Genomic DNA, 21,465 nt, shown 5'->3' with positions numbered 1-21,465 from the left:
GGAGGAAAAGCCTACCTGAAGGCTCAGGACAACTCCCTGGATGATGCGCCCCTGGAGCAATTTGAGAACAGCACTGCAGTACCCGGAGTCAGTGGGAGGACTGGGGCAGCAGGTGAGACACTAAAACCACATGAGGTCTGAATCATGTGGCTGAATACAGTCATTGTCCTGTAGGCATGAAGGACTTATTTTTTCAGTCCTTCGGAATTCTTATGTGGCAGTTGTTTTTAGAAATATGCTGGTTGTCTGTAAGGGATGTTTTCTGATATGTTGTGTCACCAGATAAAAAGAGAGTGCACAGGACAGGTGATGAGTGCTCCAGTAGAGGCAATTACAGAGGAGGACTCCTCTATCAGCTGAACCAGGGAGAATTATATTTGGGGGATGGAGCCTGCTCCTTCACGCTCCAACAGTAGCCTTTGAAGAGAATACTTTTTCCTCTTACTCCCCTTAAACCCTAACAACAATTCTGTTATGGGAATTATACCAGAAATGGAAGTTTACTTATAATCTTGTGATGGATGTGCCTAGAATCAGCTCCTAAGAGATAAAAGAAATCCAGTGGTTGTCCATCTCCTGCTGTAGTAGGCTTACAGACAGGCCACTAAAGTAAGATTTAGAAATCCAATTTATTTTTATTTCCCTGTGAAACTCAGCATCTTATATGGCTGACTGCCCTAACCAGTTATCCTGAAGAGGAGTGATGGGCTCCTTATTTTCTTAACACCACAAGAAATTGGTGCTGAGGTGTTGGTTTAGGCAGCACAACCACAGGCTTTGCATTAGATTTCCTGTTTGTTATTTCCCATGGCAGCAAGGAGCTTGTCTGTATATTATTTTAAAGGAAGGTTTACCTTGAACTAGGCACTTAAGAAATTAATAATTTTGTCTCTCTACAAAGCATCTCTGCCTGTGCTTCTCTCATCTGTTCTTGTTTCATTTTCTCACTGTCTGACTGAAGGTGGAGGTGGCGGCTGGCAAGATGAGAGTCTGCTTCCTCAGGCTGGGAAGTCTCTTCTGGAAGGTGGAGAAGGAGGTCAAGCTTGTCCCCAAGCACTAGCCAAGCTCCAGTGGACCACCTCTGGTGGTTTTGGTGGAGGAGGAGGAGCTTGTACTTCTGGGGGAGGAGGCGGAGGGTACAGAGGTAAGCCTGCTGGGGCAGTAGTCATGGTGACTAATTTTGTGCCCTTCAGAGCACCTGCAGGTCAGGGATACTGCAGAGGAGCAGGGCTGCAGGTGGTGAGGCACAGATACTTCAAGCTGAACAGTAAGAAACCCACCCTGCTCTCCACCATCTCTCTATAACTGGGGAATCAAGGTTCTAAAAGGGTTCCTGTGTGATTTAATATTTGGAAGGTGTGATGAATCACCCCTTCACCCATTCCCAAGTTACCCATGGAAAATGTTCCATCTCTTTTTTGTGTTCGAAACAAATACATTTTTACCTTGCTGATCCGAGAAACCTGCGTTAGATAAAGTCACTTCAGTAACCTTGGTAGTGGCTGGGTCAAGTGAGGGTTTGGCATTATATGCTCCAATATCACTGGAAGGTTGCAGAGTGACCCCAGGGGATAATGGAAATGAATGCAACACTTCAGAGCCATCCCATTTTTTGCAGTATGCAGCACTGATCAGCTAGCCATACTCTTCTCTCCCCAGGGGGACATGCCTCTGACAGTGATGATATCACAGCTGGTGGGCAGGATGGCATCTCTTTTGTGAACCCCATAGGAGAGATCTTCTTGCATCCCTTGGCAGGTACGATGTGGTTCTTATTCTCATTTATTTTCTTCCTCCTTTTTCCTTCTTCCTCTCTATTTCCTCTTTCCTCCTCCCTTTTCTCCTGTCTTTGTTTTTTTATTCATTTCATTAAAGCTTATGTCATGCTGCAGGTCAGATCTTTAGCTGTGGTCATTTCTTTAAATATTTCCATAGTGCTCTGGGACCCTTTTTTCTCTCAGCCTCTAAACCAGGAGAGACACCAGTCATCATGTTCAACTGCACATCCCCAGTCCCCAGCTTTTCCAGGTCAATTCACTTCAAGGCCTCTCTGTTTGCTTAAGGAACCAAATATCTTCTTCCCTACTGATCCCCATCAGGCTTCTGACATGTCCACACTGTGTTGGACTATCTGCTCTCCTGCAGAGAAGGAGAGAAGTTGTAGGTACCTGCTGGGTTTTGTTTTGTTGGGTTTTTTGACCTCACTGGAACAAGAGTGGAAAAACTGAACTAAGCCCACCCGTTGTGTCTGATTCCTTGTTCAGCCATGGAGAGTCATGGTGAGGTGGAGGTTCAGATCTACCTTAACTGCAGCCACTGCCACTCAGACAACTGCAAGCGGGACCCTGACACCAACCTGCCAGTCTGCCAGTGTGAGATGGGGGCTGTGCTGGCCAATGACAATGTCACCTGCACTGGTAAGTTAAGAAGTTTCAGCCTCATTGGATAACATCTCTTTATATCGTATCTCCTTCTGGCTTTTTTGATGTTCAGTTCCCAAGTTACAGCTAGTGGCTCCAGTGGACAGGGTGTTGTGAGAAATGTCAGTCAAACATAGGACTGAAAATTCCTGCTGACCTTTGTTTACATGCTGAGCTGCATCTCTGCCATCATCTCAAACATTCACCTTTGGATTAGGCAGGAGGTAAAATATCTGTAAAGAGACGTGGTGTAAATTTCCTGAATGGGCTCAGTGTATCAGATATTTAAGCATAAATACCTCTCCAGGAAAACGTACCACCTACTGCTGAGTTATTTAAGCCACAAATTGCTTCCTTCCACAGCAGTTTCCCACTGTGCCTGTCAGCTGATGCCTTGTACTCACAGTCATTTCCTCTCACAGTCTCTTGGAGCTTTCAAAACATCAAGTCTGTAGAAATTTTCAACTTATGAGTAGTGATATTACCCATTTATAGAAAAGTGAAGAATGGATAAGAAATCCGTGTTTTATCAGTTTGTGTTCTATCTTCACAATGATTTTTAAATTATTTATTACTTTTACAACATTCAAGGCTATAGAGGGATTTGGTGTAATTTTTATAAGATACTCTGACCATGATCTGTGTACTGTTTTCTGAAATATAAGCAACCTTCAGAGGGATGCTTTACAGGAGCTCTTCTTGTTTTCTGATTAATGAACCTCTATTTTCATTCTTCCAGTGCCCCAGGGTCCTATACCAGAGGGACAGCTGCCTCTCCCCCTCCTCTTAGCTGTGGTGTCTGTGATTGTGGTGCTTGGAATGATCCTCACTTGTGGCAGCCTGTCTATCAGTAAGATAAACTTACTTCTTATCACCCTTTGACCTGGCTTTTTCCAGTTAAATTAGACAAAAGGAGACCACCTGGCCATGTTCCACTGCTTTCAATACTGAGCCAAAGTGTTGTGGTCTCCCAAGTGGATTGGAAGAACAGGGAAAATGAAGTGATAGAAAACATCACCACCCACATCTGGGCACAAGCATAGTCCCAAAGGGCAAGGACTGCTCTTTCCTGGTATTTGCCACAGAGCAAAAGAGCTAGGAAAGCCTTCTTAGCAGGTGTTTCTGTAGCCATATGAAACCACAGCCTGTAATTAAATATATAATTCATTCAGGGAGATGGTTTGATTTTTGGGACTTGATGTCAGCAAGATGTCTTGTGGAGCTCTCTTCCACAGCCAATGCCCAAAGCAGCATGGGAAACCTAAGTTGTTCCCAGGTGATTGGGTGCCTGCAGGAATAAGACTGTTTGCACATCCAATACTAAATCACTGAAGACTGTGAAGAACAGCACGATACTGGCAAGCCAGAGATGTTCCTGCACCATTTATAATTATGGGATTGGTGTCATTCTGTTCTGTGTGGCCAGCATTATCTGTTCTGTCCAGTTGTAGATCTTGTGCATTTTTATTCATCTCTCCATCTGCAGTTTACCATCTGAAGAAGCAGCAGTTGGAAGGATCCAGAGCACGACTGCAGAGCCCAGAATATAAACTGAGCAAAATCCGTACATCTGTCATCATGACTGACTACAACCCCAACTACTGCTTTGCAGGGAAGGCCGCCACTCTGAGCGAGCTGAAGGAGATCCCACGGAAGAACATCTCTCTGCTTCGGTGAGAGAACAAGGGCCACAGGTCTCACTGACTGCAAATCACCCAGCCCAAGCCAGCCAAAACACAACAGATGTGATACTTGCTATGTTCTCTAAGATAATTTGATTCCATAAAGTACTGAAGGAGAAGTGTAAGACCATGAGTCTCCTGCTCCATGTTCCCACACATAGGTATTTCACCTCTACTGTGATTGTGTTTTTATTGCACTTGCCTCCTGGAAGTAGCTCCCTTCCAAATCTGTAGCAGGATGTCTGTTTCAGCATTTCCTATCACAAGGAAATTTTCTGTCACAAGGAGATAGTTGCTGGGCTTCTCTTCAACTCCATACCACCCAGATGATACTGATCAAAGCTACATAAATTTTAGAAAGAACAATTTGGTCATTCTTATGTCTTACACAATCTCCTGAAGACATCAGTCTGCAGCCACCTTATTCTATTATTCTCCATTTTTCTCATCTTGCTTTTGCCACACTTGATGATAGACCCTAGGACTGAGCAGGCCTGTTTCTTGCTCACAGCCATCAAGGATCCAACCTCCCTTTTTTAGTGACAGTGACAGAAAATACTAAGAAGCTATTTTCAGAAGCTTTGAGATGAAAGCAAAACTCTGTTTTTGATTTGTCTTGGACTGGATGAAGAGAAGAGCTTGGCCAACACTGGATCCAAGGACATATAACATCTGTTCCCTGTCTTTTATTTTCTTGCAGGGCACTAGGACATGGTGCATTTGGTGAGGTTTATGAGGGAACTGTGGTAGGCATTGCAGGGGATCCCAACCCTCTACAAGTGGCTATCAAGGTCAGTACCCACAATTTTCTTACACAATAATTACACATAAGAGCTATATTATTTTATCACTATTCCAGTTGGAAATTCATGTTGATCACATACATGATGGCATATCCATATGTGTGATGTAATCTTGGACACATTGCTGCATCCAGGCATTATCAGCTTTGATTTGAGTGCTTTCTCCTCAAAACTTTCTCATCAAGTTTTTCACATGATGTATTTAAAAGTCTATGTTGTCTCTCAATTGATGCTGAGAGTAGTGTTTTTCTACTGTATATGAAATTTTCAGGTAGTCTCTTGAGATTGCACAGTGTTGTGAATACGTATTGCAATATCACGCTAATCTCCCATGTTATTGATGACAAGAGATGACAGGCTGGCTTTCTCCAAAATTACTGCATTGCCTCAGGATTTGTCAATTACTCAGCCCTGAAGTTAAGGATGCTCATAGTCTGCATCTGTTATTTTATAAGCTGTTATTTTATAAGCTTGTGACTCAGAACCAAATCTGCTTGTGTGAGCTCAGCTCAAAAACATAGCCTTCATTAATAAAAAGAAATTCTACTGTTATTCATCCTGTCTTTCATGTCATGAACTTCCCTGTGCCACTGTACAAATGTGGGTGAATACCCAGGACACTAATAAGTAGTTGGAACTGCCCAACTCAGTTTCAGTATCCAGACTGGGAGAATAACCAGAGCACAGGGGCAAACAGAGGGAGATCAGCATGTTGTTCATTTGTGGTAATCCAGTTCATTGTATCAGCAGAAGATGTTATCCAAATCTGCTGGCAGGAAAGAGGGCTATAGGGGTGTGTGACACAACTATTTAAATCAAGTGGCTGTATGTTTAATACAACATGCAAGCATGTGCTGCAATGTGGTGGAGAGGGGAGGGGGAGAATAAATAACAATTTTAATTTTAAAGACCTTTCTAGGTTTGTAATATTTTAATATTAATATTAATATTATAGTAATATGTACTTAATATTTTTCTTGATGTGTACCTGAAGCTATTTTTGGTCCAGAATTGTGCAGAGTTCAATTCACACAAAAAAATCTTCAAGTGGGTCACTGGTTCCCTCTTGTGACTTTAACTAACAAATGGGTCACATACAGTGAAATAAACTGGGCAGTGAAAGGACGAGCCCCTGCCCTTAGGTTCCTGAGGTGATTTACATGTTACATGCTCATTCTTTAATTTATTTTTTTTTTCATTTTTTCTCTGGTGGTCACACAAATATTCTCAATTATTTGGTGGGATGGCCCTCACTGCCTTTACCTCTCAACAGACCCTGCCAGAAGTCTGCTCTGAACAAGATGAGATGGATTTCCTGATGGAAGCATTGATTATCAGGTATAGTTTAAGGGGTTTTTCTCTGATGGTGGGCAGGGGAAAAAAGAGTAATGCAGGTAATCATAGAATAATTTGTTCCCTTGCCTGTGCTCAGAAAAGAAGTTCAGTCTTATTTTTCACCAGATGGCATTTCAGTAGCATATAAGATACTACTTGTTTATCTCGAACAAGATAACAGAGGTTCTTTTGTTGCCTGTCTCTGGTGCTTTAATGCCAGTAGGCAACTTGGCTGCACACAGCAGAGGGATGGAGAAGAGAATCAGAAGGACAAGAAAGTTCATGGTTGAGATAAAAACAGTTTAATAGGTAAAGCAAAATCTGTGTGAGCAAACCAAGCAGCGCTGAAGAATTAATTCCCTACTTCCGATGAGCAGGCATGTGTTCAGCCATCCCTGGAAAGCAGGACTCCGTCATGCACAGCAGCTACTTGGGAAGAGAAATGCCAAACTCTGATTGACTCTTTCCCCTTCTCTCCCCTTCTTCTTTCCCCAGTTTTTATAGCTGAGCATGACACCATACAGTATGGGATGTCCTTTTGGTCATTTGGAGCCAGCTGTCCTGTCTGTGTCCCCTCACAACCTCTTGTCCTCGCAGCCTTCTCACTGCGGGGGAGGTGTGTGTGTGAAAACCTTAATGCTGTGTAAGCACTGCTCAGCAGTAGCTAAAATATCAATGTGTTGTCAACACTCTTTGGATCATAAATACAAAATATAGCACCATATGAGCTACTGTGAGGAAAATTAACTCTATCCCACCCAAAAATCATTATAATTTAACAAAAACTTCTATTGTTTGGTTCTGCTGGTCCTGTTCAAAGGAGTAAGAAGGTACAACATTTTTGTACAAACATGTTCTGCATTTGATTTGATGTCTTTGCAAGCTTGGCAGAACCTTTATAAGGTCCTAAGTGCATGACCCTCTGGCAGTGAATTATAACATCTATATGACCTCCTTGGGAGAGACAAGAGACTGACACTCCTATTACCACCTGTACTTGAGGTATTCCAGCCTTAGAATTTACTTCATTAACAGAAATCCATAATCTTAAGACAATAGTAGGATCAAGGGTAACTTTCAAATAGTAGCATAGTGGACGTTGATCATAATTTGGAATTTATACATTTTGAATTTGTGCAATGTGAAGTTTTTCTTCTCATCGTCTGGCCCAGCTCTTACTTAGAGGCTGGTTTTCTGCTGTTAAAGCATGAATCTCACGACATAGCGCCACTCCCTACAGTCTGCAAGAACTTTGGTAGCTGAACAGGAGGTAATACTGATGTTTTTTTTTTAAAGAGCAATTTTAATCCATTAAGGAGTGCCTTGATTCACTTAGTAGCACGACTCTTTCTCTTCCCCAACTTCCTTTCTATTTTTAGTTCCTTTATTATCCAGGTAATCATTATCTAAGGGAAGACACTGCTGTCTAATGACTGAGTCTCACTGTGCTTCGTGACAACCTCAGCTTCCTTTTGTTAAAAGCAGAATCACAGAAGCAGCTGCTGCACTAGGTATTAGCTGAGTCTCTCTGGCAGACTAAACACTGAACTGAGTCCCCAAACTAGACAACACTATGTCTAAAATAACCAGTGCTGAATTAAAATCCCTACCAGCCAGGACTTTGTATCACAAATGCCAATGAAATTTGCATGCTTAAATTTCTTATCCCTCTCACGTCACTCTCATCGTTCAGTCAGTGTGTCCATTAAATTCTGTCTTCACAGACAGAGGGCTCTGCCTTGCTTTTAGCTTTTTATACCTTCTGTTGAAGGCTTTTCATGGGGAAAGCCAGGCATAACCCTGTTCTTGGGGCTGTCATAAGCAGTGAGGCATTTTGATATGGTTGAAGATTTTTTGGTAACCGCATCAGGATTTGCTTCAGTCCAGATGGTCAAATCTCAAGGCACAACGAGAATGGATGGATGTTGGCCAGGTACTAATGCTGTGTTTCTCTTCCATGTGCCGTGACCTTGGCTTTCAGTAAGTTCAATCACCAAAATATCGTGCAGTGCATCGGTGTCAGCCTGCAGACTCTGCCTCGCTTCATTCTGCTGGAGCTCATGGCTGGAGGAGACATGAAGAGCTTTCTCCGGCAGAACCGACCCAGGATGGTGAGAGAACTTCTCTGAGAGGATTGTCATTGATTTTAGTATGACTGCTTTTATGTTTTTATCAGCTGGATAAAGGTACTGAAGCCAAGCTAGGCTGTGTGTGTGTCACAGCGGATACCTGTGGCTGTTTGCAGGATGCAAGCAGGTGTCAGCGAGACAAAATCAAAGCAGGGCCAGAAATGCCAGTCTATTAGTAACTGAGAGGGTAAAATCCTGTCCTGCCATTCTAGACTTCTCTGTCAATTAGAATTTTTAGGTATTGAATCTTTTAAATACCTGCTTTGTTTTCAGTGTACCGTGATGGCACGTGAGGAGATAAAGTTATAATCAGAATTCATAGCACTGAAGTTATAATTGGGATTCATAGCACTAAGTCCTCAGCAGGTGTGCACTGGCACCACATGGAGAGGCACAAATTTATACTGAGCCTAATTTATTTGATATATCTCAGGCTTTGATTAACAGTATAGTGATTTCTCCTCACCCTTCCTGTGAGCAATAAAGAAGTTCCTAGAGGAAAAACTGTCAAGAATTTCCCTATGGAGGACTATGTAAGGAGAGTGAAAATAAGCAGGGGTCCTGGAAGAAGTCTTCTTTATTGTTCTTATGGTCCTGAGAGTAATCACTGTTCTCCTACCAGGACAGATAAGCTGATGAATGCTGATGTTGGTGTAAAGATATGCACTTGTACATCTTTTCTCTCTCTCTCTCTCTCTCATTCATGCACTAATTTCTGTTGGTAATTTATTGACTCACTCTTTAAAAGTGGGTGGGTTTTTTTTTCCCTCTTCTATCTCACCTCTTAAATCTGCTTGTCTTTTGATTTCACACAACACAGTAGGGAATAGTTCTTTCCCACCCCCTTTAACAGGCTCTTCACACCAGGCCATAAATCTCTTGCCAGCTTGCACTCATGTATGGTGCTCAAGAGAGGTGAAATCTCCTGAAAGTTTTTGGGATTAAATAAGAGTTTACTCATTTTCTAACACTTTGCTTTGATCTGCTTTATGTTCCTCTTTACTCCTGACTCATTTAACCCTTCCTCCATCCTTGTATGTATGTCTCTCCCTTATCCTTCTTCTGTCCTTCTCTGATTATCCTCTACCTGAATTATATTCTTCTACTGCACTATCCTTCTCTTACCATTCAATGTCCTTTTCCAGAATCAACCATCCACACTAACAATGCAGGACCTGCTGAATATAGCTAGGGATATTGCCTGCGGCTGTAAATATCTGGAAGAGAATCATTTCATCCACAGGTGAGGAGAAACAGTGTCTTCTGATGTGTCTCAAGGTGCATGAGGCTCATATGCTCTCTATTTGCAGTGGATTAGACAGAACTAATCTCCACAGGGGAGACAGAGTATTTCCTGTACCAATACAGGCTTGTGCTTAGATGACCAGGTGGATCTCCCTGGGGTTTTTGAGGAGTTAGGCTCCACGTTGTTCTTTGCAGTCCTGGAGGGAGAGCAATGTTCTGTTCCAAGTGAGAGGGTTTAAGTACTAATTCTTGGGTGCCTGCGATGTAAAGACAGTTGAGATTAGCCCTGTAGTCCACTAGATGGTAGTGTCACTCTCTTTGTTGGCTGATGAGACACTAAGGTATTTATTTCCTTTCTCATCTTTCTATCTTGACCTACCCCACCAGCACAAGACAGTCCATAATATTTGAGTCAAAGACCAGAGAAGGGTAGAGCAAAGATGACAGGAGATTAAAAGCACTCCTCAGGCTTCCTTCCCAACTCAGTGGCTGACCTGCCTGCATGCTCTTGGGATTTGTCTCTTCAAATTCCTTTTCACTCATTTGTTGAGCAAAAAAAATGTTGATCTAGAATGCTTCAAGTAAGAGCAAAATATTATAGAAAGGATAAAGGTTGTAGTTAGCCTTTAAAAACTTCTGGTTGGGTATTGAAATCTTTGTTTTTGATTAAGAATTGTTGCAGCTCATAATGTTCCTAGGCATAGTGGGCAGCTGGATTCCTCGCTGTGAAGTGCATGCACTTGTGTGTAAAGGAGAGGAGATCCCTTGCACACCAGAGGGTCACACAGGCTTTAAACAAACCAAGGTGCAGCCTGGAGATGAGCAGGCAGGCAATCAACTACACGAGTACCTATGTGTGGGGCTGCACAGCAGAGATGGGAAACATCGGGCAGGGGCTGGAGAAATCCAGGGAAACAATGGCAAAAAGCCAGGAGGCTGAGATATGGGAATATGTTATATGCCTTTGTGATTAGAACATCTGGAACAGTTTTCAGACTCCTTCATATTGCAGCAATAATGAAGTTCCAGTGGAAAAGGGTTAGAGATACCTGTCATTAAAATGAGCAGTCAGAATGTGCAACAAGTTTTGGCTCTTGGATCTCTTAATAACTACATGAGAGGATCAATATTCTAATTGGAAACTTTGGAGTTAATCACTACAGCATTATTTTTTAGAATCCTTACTGTACTAGTAACAGCAGCATATGACTTTAAATAAAAAATCTCTGGGTCAGTCTTTGCATTGCTGGATCTCTAATATAAGCAACCTGGGACTGGATTCATTTTGTCTTAGCCAACAATTTAATAAATCTGAGCACTAGGAATATCCCTCAGGTTTTGTATTAGAGTATTTGTTAGTGATATCAGCATTTCTTAGGGTGGGTTGGGAAATGAAAAAGGCCTTCATTACAGATATCAGGAATTCTAGGGGTAAAAGGTAGTGTAGTGGGGTTGTAGAGAGGCCTCTACAGGGCAGGAATTGTCATCTAGGAGTCACAGCTGATAACAGAAGAGAAAGTTGAACCTGACTTCAAAATTCTCAGAGATCTTTTCAAGGTTGGCAATGGGAAGAAACATATGAGTTGTTCAAGGAGCTTATTTTTCTTGGCAGTCAACAAGACCCCCACAGTGCTAAGATTTTAATGAGTTTCTTTTCAGAATGCATATTTAAAATGAACAGAAATATTTTAGCCTTGGCCACAAAGGCATCACTTCCATTTCTCACAAGCTAAACTGGCACCCAGCTAAACAGCTGCTTCCATATGGAGCTTTGATTGATTCCATGGGAGATATCCAGAAGTAACAAAGCAACAGATTACCAAATCTGGTTCCACATAACTTTTCAAGCAGCTTACTAAGGCTGTCCAACAGCATCACATCTGTAACTGATGGGGACACTGCTGAGATGTCCTTCTTTAAAAAAACAGAGCAAGAAAGAAATCTGTCATAATGTGGTTGAAGCAAAAAAGGTTAGGTCTGCTCCTCTTCTGATACTGATGCTGTTTTCTGCCTTGGTGAAAGACGGTGTGGATGGGGAAAGCTTGGCAAGTGCTGGGTAGAAGATATAATTCAAATTCAGTTTAGGAGTTGTGGTTAACAAAAATAATAATGTCACTGGAATTCTTTCTTATATTAACAGGGCTTTTCTCATTTAAAAATTAAAGTAAAGATTACTCAAGACTTGCAGGACTGGGTCTAATATTTTTCTTTACTCATTTAACTACTTAAGAGTTTAAAATTAGAATTAATTTTTAATTTTTTTTTAAGAGATATAGCTGCAAGGAATTGTCTTTTGACCTGTACTGGAGCAGGACGAATAGCCAAAATTGGTGACTTTGGAATGGCCAGGGATATTTACAGGTAAGTGAAGGGCAATTTCAGTTCTGTGAGTAACCCGGAAATCTGTATCATTTTGACAGATTTGAACTGTTTCATGGTATGTGAAGCAGTGGAACCATCCATTAGGTGTCTGAATTTAATGAACAGTTAACTAACTTGTGTTAAGAGACTGTAAATTAACACATCTACGCTTATGAACCAATCCACTTCAACTGTGATCCCAGGAAACTACAAACACTTGCAGACACTAAACCAAGCATAGGCAAATTTAGTAGCTACTTGATCATAAATAATCTTAAATTGAAATTAAAATTAAAACCCCCCAGCAACCATAATTGTCACTTCATGATGTCAAGAAGACTTGGTGCATCAACACCCTGTGCAAAGCATTGGCAAGATTGATGTCTTTAGCTGTGCACAAGAACGGTTTCCATCTCAGCTGCAAAGAGAATATAAAATCCTACTCCAAAGCACTATTTGTGTTGATGACTTTTCCTTTTTCTCACTTGGCCCCCACTGTTACATGCAATCCCCAGCTGCTGTTACTGTGGTGATAAGATCTTTTCTGTATCAAAGCCCTTTCAGGCTGTGTGACGTTGTTTATGCATTTTATCTTTCCCAGAGCAAGTTACTACCGAAAGGGAGGAAGAGCCATGCTTCCTGTCAAGTGGATGCCACCAGAAGCTTTTCTAGAGGGAATTTTCACCTCCAAGACTGATACCTGGTAATAAATGTCTTTTAATCACTGCTGGTACTCACTGAAAAGCATCAAGAAATGCACTGCTCAAAACAAAAAAAAGTGTGCTCAGCAAGAACCTTAAAAAAGGTCAGAATTTCCCAGAAAAACATGAGAAGTCTTCCTACTGTATTCAGTAGAAGTATGGCTATATAATCCAGAATAAGAATTTAAAAGTCAAATGTAAATAGAGGCAATAAAAATTTGCTATTCATAAATGTAGAGTATCTCATAAAGCCAATCAAGAAATAAAAAGCAAAAGCAGATTAGATTCTCAGTCAGGAAGTCTCTGTTAAAAATTCAGACAAATATCATCAAATACTTCCCTCAGCCTTCAGAATCTTCCAGTTTCTTCCAGTGGCAGGGTCTGCTTATAAACCTTGTAAATTACTTTCTCTGTACCACCCAGGATTACTCTTTTGTATATCTTTTTTTGCTGTGTATAGAATGACAGCAGATTTAATCCGAAGTCCTTGCTGGTTGCTGAGGAAACAATATTTATATATTGATTTCTCATGCAACTTGAGCTTCCTTTAAAATAAGCACCCCCTCAACAGTAGCACATTCATGCACAGGTGCTGGGGAATGGAAGCTTTCCAGTTGTTTAAGAACAGTTCTTTCTCTGAACAGTAGATCCTTCAATATGCTGTACTGAGACATTCCCTCAAATGCCACACTGACCCAGTTTCCTGAAGCTGTTAGCGGTGCCGGAAGACAAGGGATTGCTTATCAGCGCCTAACTCTGAGCAGCCAGCACTAAATATTTTGAAGGAAAGTACTACAGTTCCTGTAATAGGCTATTATAAGTAACATGCATATACTGGAAACTACTTTGACCTTTGTAGCAAAAAGTGACTCTAAAAATTCTGACCCTGCTGATGTCCTGGCAGAACTCTATTGTCTTCCCTGTGCCTAAGCCATACATATCTTCTAGTGGCACTCTCTGACCTGTGGATGTAAAAAGGCACAATATTCAATATGAGAAAGGCTGCTGCCTTTCAGTTTCACTCTGTCTCTTCCTTGATTTTATGCTTGAGCGTCTGATTGACACTTGAACATTTGAACACTGATTCAAATAAGGAAACATTTGAAGGCCCCTGTCTGACCATCCAAGAGCCACTTCAGAAGTAACACTCACACTACCTGAGGTGGGTAGAGGCCCCTTCACAGCTACAACCCCCACACTCACAGTCAGACCAGGTTTCCTTAACAGCTTGGCCCCAGGTTCCCTATTGCAGATTGTCAGATGTCAGGATCCCTAAAATAATTTAATCAAGATGCAACAACAAAATAACTTGAGCTCCTTCCTCAGAGGTGGGCCCCAAACAAAGGAAGCCCTGGGATTTTATACACTCACAGTCTGAGCCTGCCAAAGTCTGGAGTCATTGGCTCCTGCTGTGTCTGAGAGTCTGGTCACCCGGCAGTGCCACAGGTGCTCGTCCCTTGTTTTGCAGAGGGTCTGAGCCAGGTCACAGACTCTTGCCTTGGGCTTCTGCCACCCAGAGCTCAACCTGCAGCCAAGTTACCAGCACCAAATGTATTCCTCAACACAAACATCTCGAGTTTTCCTAAGTAAGGCCAGAAATGTCCATGTCAGATCTACCAGTTCTTTTTAGTTAGACCATACACAGCCAAGAGCACTCTGCATTTCCTGCTCTACTAATAATGAATGCAACAGAAAGAGCACCTCCAGAGTTATTAAATATTTTGAAACCTCTGAAAAACTTGTTTTGGAGCTTGAGCAAAGGTTTTGATTGATTGGGGTGTCTTTTTCTGTAAACATTGATTCATAATCACACTAATTGCACATTACTGTCTTTAGACTGCAGCTTTGAAAGGTCATTGCTGTGGTGTTGCCTACACAGCTACAAGCTAGGTTTGGAGCACAAATGAAACCTGATTGGTATTGTTGGCTGGTTTCTGTTACAGGTCCTTTGGAGTGCTGCTTTGGGAGATTTTCTCTCTAGGCTACATGCCCTACCCTTGCAAAACCAATCAGGAAGTGCTGGAATTTGTCACCAGTGGAGGAAGAATGGATCCACCAAAAAACTGCCCGGGGCCAGTGTAAGTATCTCCTTACTCTCACAAGCCAAGGTATAGTAGGTGTCAAAAATGTGGACAAAGACACCTCTACTCAGGGAATGGTGATTGCCCTCTGTATTAGGTGGGTATTGCTAAATGTCTCTTCAGCTACTGCCTCTTGTAGCTTAGAGCACTACAGAATTTGCTTTACATTGTGGCTCCTCAATCAGACAGGATCCAGGGATATAGAAATGATATATCCACTTTTGCACTCCTCCTTTGAGCCATGTACCAAGTATGGTCCCTTGGACCTCTGATCACTTCATACTGAAACACTTTTTGCAAAATAATCTTGATGAATTTTTTTTTTTAACTTTAAGGTACCGGATCATGACACAATGCTGGCAGCACAGTCCAGAGTATCGGCCAAACTTCTCTACCATCCTGGAAAGGATCAAATATTGCACACAGGTACTTTGTTATCCAGGTAGATGATAATCCTTTGAATGCCAGCTATCCAAAGACATTAGCTGTAGTCCCTAAAGCAAGCGACAGACTGATATTTACTAGTGTGGTGGTGCTGTTGGTTCTTTTCCAGTGTCCATCCTCACTCTTCTATATTCTTCCCAGCCACAATGAGCATACACTGTTCCTTTGGAAATGGATGCTTTTAGCTCTCAGCTTGCTCAATTGCAAAGTGTCCTTCATTTTGTGATGGAAAAGTACTTAGATCTCTCTCAAGGCCCATATTCTGACCTTGCCTAATGCTGCTCAAAAGCCACAGCTGAATAGTTATGGGGTGGAGAGGCAGAATGAAATGGCACAGTTGAGTTCACCATCCAGTGGCATTTAACAGCTAGAGGTCTGGATCCAACCTGTCAAAAGAGAAATTTTGTACTACAGACCCCCAGCTTAGTTACTGATTTCAATGAAGCATATTCTCTTCTCAAAGGACTGAGACATGTAAGTCTCAGTAGCATTTGGTATCCAAATGGAACATAGCACCTTGTGTGATGTGCAGGAGTATTGCCCAAACCTGTGACAGTCACCCTGAAGGTGCAACAGACTCTTGTCTCTCTTTTTCAGGACCCTGATGTGATCAATACAGAGCTGCCCATGGAGTGTAGCCCTGCACCAGAGGATGAAGGGAGTACGGTCATGCGCCCAAACATTTCCAGTGGGATAGTGCCACTGCTGGTAAGCCCTTCTCTTACACCTCAGACAACACCTAAGACACTGGAATCCCACCATGCTGGACACAAACTTGTACAATGTCCACAAGAACTATTGGTGGAGAACCTGAGCAACCGGACTGCCCGAGGGCCTAGCCTGCCATGCCTCAGTGATTTCAACAGTGGGTCATGGTTCCAGCAGACCTCAAACCAGAAGCTGGAGCTCAGCAACTCATCAGCCCACAGACTTAAAAACAAAACAAAAAATCTTTGGAACCCAACCTATGGATCATGGGTGCTAGAGAATATCTGTCACTTCAGCCCCAGCTCCAAGTTCAAAGCAAATCCAGAGCGGGAAGATTCAGGCTTTGATGGGAATTGCAGTTCTCCAAGCTCTCGGGCATCTCCAGCATCTCCAAGTCGAAGTAACTGCCCTCACCTGGATATCAGTGGGATTGAACTGGTGAAACTCCAGACTTTCCCCTGTGGCAATGTAAATTATGCTTATGATGACCTGTGCTATAGTGCTGAGCACCAGCCATCAGCCTTGGCAGAGGTCAGAGCAGCTGTGCTAAGGAGCTCCAGTCTGCACAGAGATGAAAAGCCTTTTTGTAAAACAGAGAAAACATCAAGAGAGAGAGACTCTGGTCTGTCTTTGTCAGATGACCTGAGTGTTACTCCTGTATAGTAGAAACGGTTCTTCCAAAGATCAGGGAATGTGTGTGTCTGGAAGGATTGCTTCCTATTTCATTTACTTCCTCCACTTTAGCTCCATCACAAGGGTGAAGTTTCAACATCAGCAATGTTCTGCTTCCTCTGCCTACTTGCTGGATCCGAGATTGTTAAAGACTCTTGCATTTTTATCTCTGTCCTTCAAATGTGTTCCACTGAACCAGCTTAGAAGTGGAGAACAATGGCACTGTTTGTCTGATTCAGAATACAGCTCCTAAGGAAAGAACTTTTCAATCTGCTCAGGTGAAAAGAAATGGACTTACCATCCAGCTGCAGTATTTGGATGGAAACAATGACAAACACAGGTTGTGCTTCTTTCTGAACCAAGAATCCAAAAATGTGTGCTGTGCCAGCAGCAACCAACTTGCAAAGGCTTCTACATTGCTGAGAGCTTTTTACAGTCCTGGTGAATTACTAATGCTTATGCACTATAAGGGAAGTAAAAAAAAATAGCAGCCATTTGCATCTGTTTTATTAGTAGACCTTGTGGAAGCTATTACTCAAATTGGAAGCAGTAGGAAAAATGAAAAAAAAATCAGGCTCCTCTGAGCATGTGCTTTGTAAACAAGCAATGAAGAGGAAAACATTTACCATTAAAAAGCAGAAGTTGGTGGAGCTGATAGTATTCCTTTGAGTAGTGAAGCAAATGTGCTGCTCACCTCATGGTGTTGCTTTCCTCACAGCTCCTGGCATTGAAGGTGGTTTTTCAAGGAAGGGTGAGCGGCATGGCATGATGAGAAATGGACTATCTTTATCTTTTAATGGACTTTACTTAAAATTAAGTTCATTTTTGTAAGTACTTTGATATTCAGCATTAATTCCCTGTGCTGTGTTGCTAAGCACTTAGCTGAGGTTCTTGGGTAAGTACCTAGCATTTGGGATGCTGGAGCTCTTGGTTTTAATACTCTGAGGTAGAAAGTAATGCAAACGAGAGGAATAGTGACAGGAAATCTAATGCAAACCCCACTTAGTGTATTCTTTTTACAGGAAAGTAGAATAGCTCAACCATTTGAGAAAGCTAAAACCATGACTTGGCTTCACACAGCTGAGCAGGTAGTAATTGTTCCTTGCTTTGCAAGTGCAGACTTGCTGATAAAGGTAGTCATTTGTTTCCAAGACAGCTCATTTCTAAGGCTTTCTTCAGTTGTTTAGGATCTAAATGGATGTTTATGGATTAAAGCTGCAAAATAAGGAGACTGAAAAGGCAAATAATTTGGATTAAGTCGGAACAGTCTTGGAAGCATTCTGCCATTGTATCACTCCTGAATGTCACACTGCCAACCTACTGTGTCAAATTACATGTAATCAAGTAGAAAGGCAAAATGCCAGTTGCAGACTTCTCTGGTTCCTTTCTGAAGCAAGAGGTTCTCTGGTATATGCTTTATACTTAGTGATCAGCTGCATGTACAGTCTGAAGGTGTGGGCTAGCAGGCAAGGGTTTGTTTTGACCACACAGATTTCCTGTCCTTTACAGCAGTCAGGGTGGACACTACTGAGCTGTGGTAAAGAAAAGCACAGAGTGAAGAGTCTGAATCCATCCTCAGAGAAAGGCATCTTCAGCACAGGTTTATGCTTTATTGGTCTGACTTTGTTCCATGCTTTGTATAGTTTAAGGTCTTTGACTTAAGAATGGACAGTTTTATACAATGTCATTTCAGAGCAATGTCTTAAGAGCAGGTGTCAAGAGGATGGGAGCAGACTCATTTCAGTGGTAACCAGCAACAGGCACAAACTGAAACAAAGGACATTTCCTGAGTATGAGAAAAAAAAACTTGTTTACTTTGAGGATGACAGAGCACTGAAAAAAGGTAGCCCAGAGAGACTGTGTAGTCTCCTGCTCCAGAGACACTCAAAATCCACCTATACATGATCCTGTGCAACCTGCTGTAGGTCAACTCCCTTGAGCAGGGAGGTTGGACTAGATGATCTTTGGAGGTCCCTTCTCACACCAATCCTTCTATGACATCCAGACACAAAGGGTGATGATGGACACCTTTCAGCAAAGACCCATGTGGCGTGGAAATAATTCCAAATCCATTGTGTCGTAAAATGACCGATGGTCAGAAGAGAGGGGTCCGTCTATGTGGGGCAGATTTCAGTAGAAGTGTGGAGACTGATGGGTTTAGTGACCAAGGGAGATGGATGACCTTGCCTCATTGCCTTTTTTCCCATTTCACCTTTACTTTGGTTCTCTAGCTTCTCTCACATAAGTTCATTGCCTGTCCTGTCTTACATTCAGGAGTTCCTACAGCCCAGTCAGATGAGCAGAAAAGCCCATTTAGCAGGAAACTTTCTCATTCTTTTCTCTTGCAAAGGCTGACATTTTTGGTTATATTTCAGATTGGCCACCTCTGGACCATGATGGTCAAAAATAAATGCATTTGCTTTTAGCCAACTGGAATTTCATCAGTTTGTCCTTACCTTTCAGATTGTATTACTTTTATGGTTCATGCATTAGTAGCTTTTTCTCCCCCAAAGGTGACCTATCAAACTTTCCAGCAGTTGTGACTTGGTTTCCCCCTGTGTAGCATTTGCCTTAACAAAATTCACGAATTTAGAAAGGCCAGTAGTGGTAACACCAGGAAAGCAACTGAAAAATAAAGTGGGAGGACAGCACAGATCTGTTACCAGTGCCACGGGCAGTCGTGGCTGCAGCTATGCCTTCACTTTACAAACAAAGTGCAAGTCCTGCACATTGGACAAATACCTGCTTTTACTCAATAGCTGCATCAAGGTACTCATTTACAGGAAGCACACAGACAAAGCTGCACTGAGACTGAACAGAATTCTATCCTGACCAGGATCTTATCCCTAAGAGTGATCAAGAGTGGGGTGTTGAAGAGCAACTGTAAACATATACTTATTATTTATTTCTAACAGACTCTGACGGTTTACAACAGCATTTAGCTCAGGGCTGTACTGAGCCAGATGCAGTCTCTTCTAACAAGACAAGACATGGAGATGCAGGTACCAAATGGGCATTAAAAGAAAGCTGAGAATTTTAAAAGAATCTGTATTACCAACCTAGATTTTGTACAGGCTCTTAACTCTCAACTGGAATGATCTTCTGTCAGTGTATTGCCATGAATCATTGACCTGTAACAATCTTTTTTTAGATGCTATTTAAAAACCTCACAGATAATGAATTTTTAATTAATATCCTGGAGAAAATAATATTGCTCCTATTGTGATGTTGGATGCTACATGCTGTACAAACCATTTTATGTCAAAAGAAAAAATAACAATTGCAGTGATACACACTACAATCTTTAGTCCTTCAGTTCTGAGGCTGAAACTTATTGTTTGTACAACCAAATTTCATAGTGCTCAACCGCTCGCATTGCAAAATACAACTTGCGTGAAATTGCTTTTTAAGGAGACATTTTTAGTGCATCACGAATGAGTTAAATTCATAGCATCAAAATTAGATTACTTTGGCAACTGGAAGCCAAAACCCAATTTTGTTTCCTAGAGGAATGACAAGAGCTGGAGATCTGGGATTAATTTGGTCCTATAATCCATGTGAAAAATCTTCCACCACTTCCCTACTACAGAATCAGCCATTTATATGGTTGTTGTAAATTGCTCTTCCTGATAGGTGTCTGTCTTTTAACATGGCCAAATTGGTTTTGTAATTGTATGTATATAGTTGTTTTTTGACTGTTTAGCACTAATACTTTATGTTGCTTCATATAACCTCATACTTACATTTTAAAGAAGGGACTGATTAACAAAAGACGAAACAATAATGGAAATTTCAATTTGTCTTTCTCTGCTTTTTCACATTTGTTGATAGTCCTCCTTCTCATTTCTTTGTAATCCTTGCTCTCCTCAATATAAATGCTCTGCATCTTCATATTTTCCTTTGAACAAACAGAATTTTTAATTTCACAGATTTAAGGTGCCCTCCCTCATATCAACCCTTTTCCTGAGCTAAGTAGTTCTCAGTTAATTTGCTGGTGTGCACTAAGAAAGCTTTCCAAGGCTGATAAAGTAGGTGTGGGCTTTTGCAAGTGTAACTTCACCTTCAAAACACTCTCCCAACTTTCCTGAAAGAGAAGAAAATGCTGCTAGGAATACTTCACCCCCACTGTATTTACATCCACAGCCGTGTCAGAAAGGGACCACACTTCCTTAGACCCTTGAGCTGTGTGAGACAGTTACACCTGTAGTTCTCTGGCTGTGCTCTCTCCTGGCTGTCCACTCTTCTCAATCCCATGCAGAGACCTTAGTGACACCATGCCTAAAATCTTCCCATCACACTACACAAATGGAAAAGTCATGTGAATAAGTTTTGATTTGTCATTACCTCTGACCACGGCAGCACTTCTGCCAACTCACCTTCCTGGGTGACTACGGTATGTAAGTAGATGACACGCCTGCTCCTATGCAATTAAAAGCTAGACAAGTGTATACTTCTATATTTGCAACACAAAATAAAGAGACCCTAACGGTGGTTATTTGTTTCCCTCTCTTATAAGTACTCTTTGCACAATCTCTGTGGTAAGAATACACTCTCTCTCTCTTGCTGAGAAGTGCTGCCAGTCCTAGAGTGTTGAGTGCTTCTTCCCCATGTCCACACAAAACTGCCCAGGGGAACAGTTAAGTGCTCTGAGTCTGACAAGTGCCTCTTGATGCTCCTTTTTTTTTATGTGCTGTAGGCTAGCCACTAAGATTTCTGAGACAGAGTTTACCTTGAAGGAAGCTGACAAGCTTTGTGTGAATCAGGTTCTAAAGGTAACGTATACAATAGGTTTTGGAATTAAGCTCCACCATTTGGTTTCTAGATGTCTTAGAACTGGTTTTGCTTTATGAAGTACCAGATGCTAAAGACTAAAAGCAAAAGAAA

The 21,465-nt window shown here is 41.8% G+C and overlaps 1 protein-coding gene across 1 annotated transcript in view; it reads left to right on the top strand.

Annotated features, from left to right (window-relative positions):
- The window catches only part of LTK (leukocyte receptor tyrosine kinase), a 128,972-nt gene extending 108,970 nt beyond the window's left edge, over nucleotides 1-20,002 (top strand). The window contains exons 18-32 of the mRNA XM_086892837.1: nucleotides 1-112; nucleotides 962-1,144; nucleotides 1,660-1,758; nucleotides 2,265-2,417; nucleotides 3,160-3,270; nucleotides 3,907-4,093; nucleotides 4,803-4,893; nucleotides 6,179-6,243; nucleotides 8,222-8,351; nucleotides 9,515-9,612; nucleotides 11,883-11,975; nucleotides 12,577-12,678; nucleotides 14,620-14,754; nucleotides 15,093-15,183; nucleotides 15,799-20,002. The exon at nucleotides 1-112 is cut by the window's left edge and continues 4 nt beyond it. Coding sequence (XP_086748963.1) covers nucleotides 1-112; nucleotides 962-1,144; nucleotides 1,660-1,758; nucleotides 2,265-2,417; nucleotides 3,160-3,270; nucleotides 3,907-4,093; nucleotides 4,803-4,893; nucleotides 6,179-6,243; nucleotides 8,222-8,351; nucleotides 9,515-9,612; nucleotides 11,883-11,975; nucleotides 12,577-12,678; nucleotides 14,620-14,754; nucleotides 15,093-15,183; nucleotides 15,799-16,572 — 2,424 coding nt within the window. The 3' untranslated portion in view covers nucleotides 16,573-20,002. The remainder of the gene's footprint in view (nucleotides 113-961; nucleotides 1,145-1,659; nucleotides 1,759-2,264; nucleotides 2,418-3,159; nucleotides 3,271-3,906; nucleotides 4,094-4,802; nucleotides 4,894-6,178; nucleotides 6,244-8,221; nucleotides 8,352-9,514; nucleotides 9,613-11,882; nucleotides 11,976-12,576; nucleotides 12,679-14,619; nucleotides 14,755-15,092; nucleotides 15,184-15,798) is intronic.
- Nucleotides 20,003-21,465: the final 1,463 nt, after the last annotated feature.

This window comes from Cyanistes caeruleus, chromosome 6, assembly GCF_971803275.1.
Source record: "Cyanistes caeruleus chromosome 6, bCyaCae1.hap1.1, whole genome shotgun sequence".
Classification (NCBI taxonomy): Eukaryota; Metazoa; Chordata; class Aves; order Passeriformes; family Paridae; genus Cyanistes; species Cyanistes caeruleus.
Note: the sequence above shows the minus strand (reverse complement) of the source record. Positions and strands in the feature narration are given on the sequence as shown.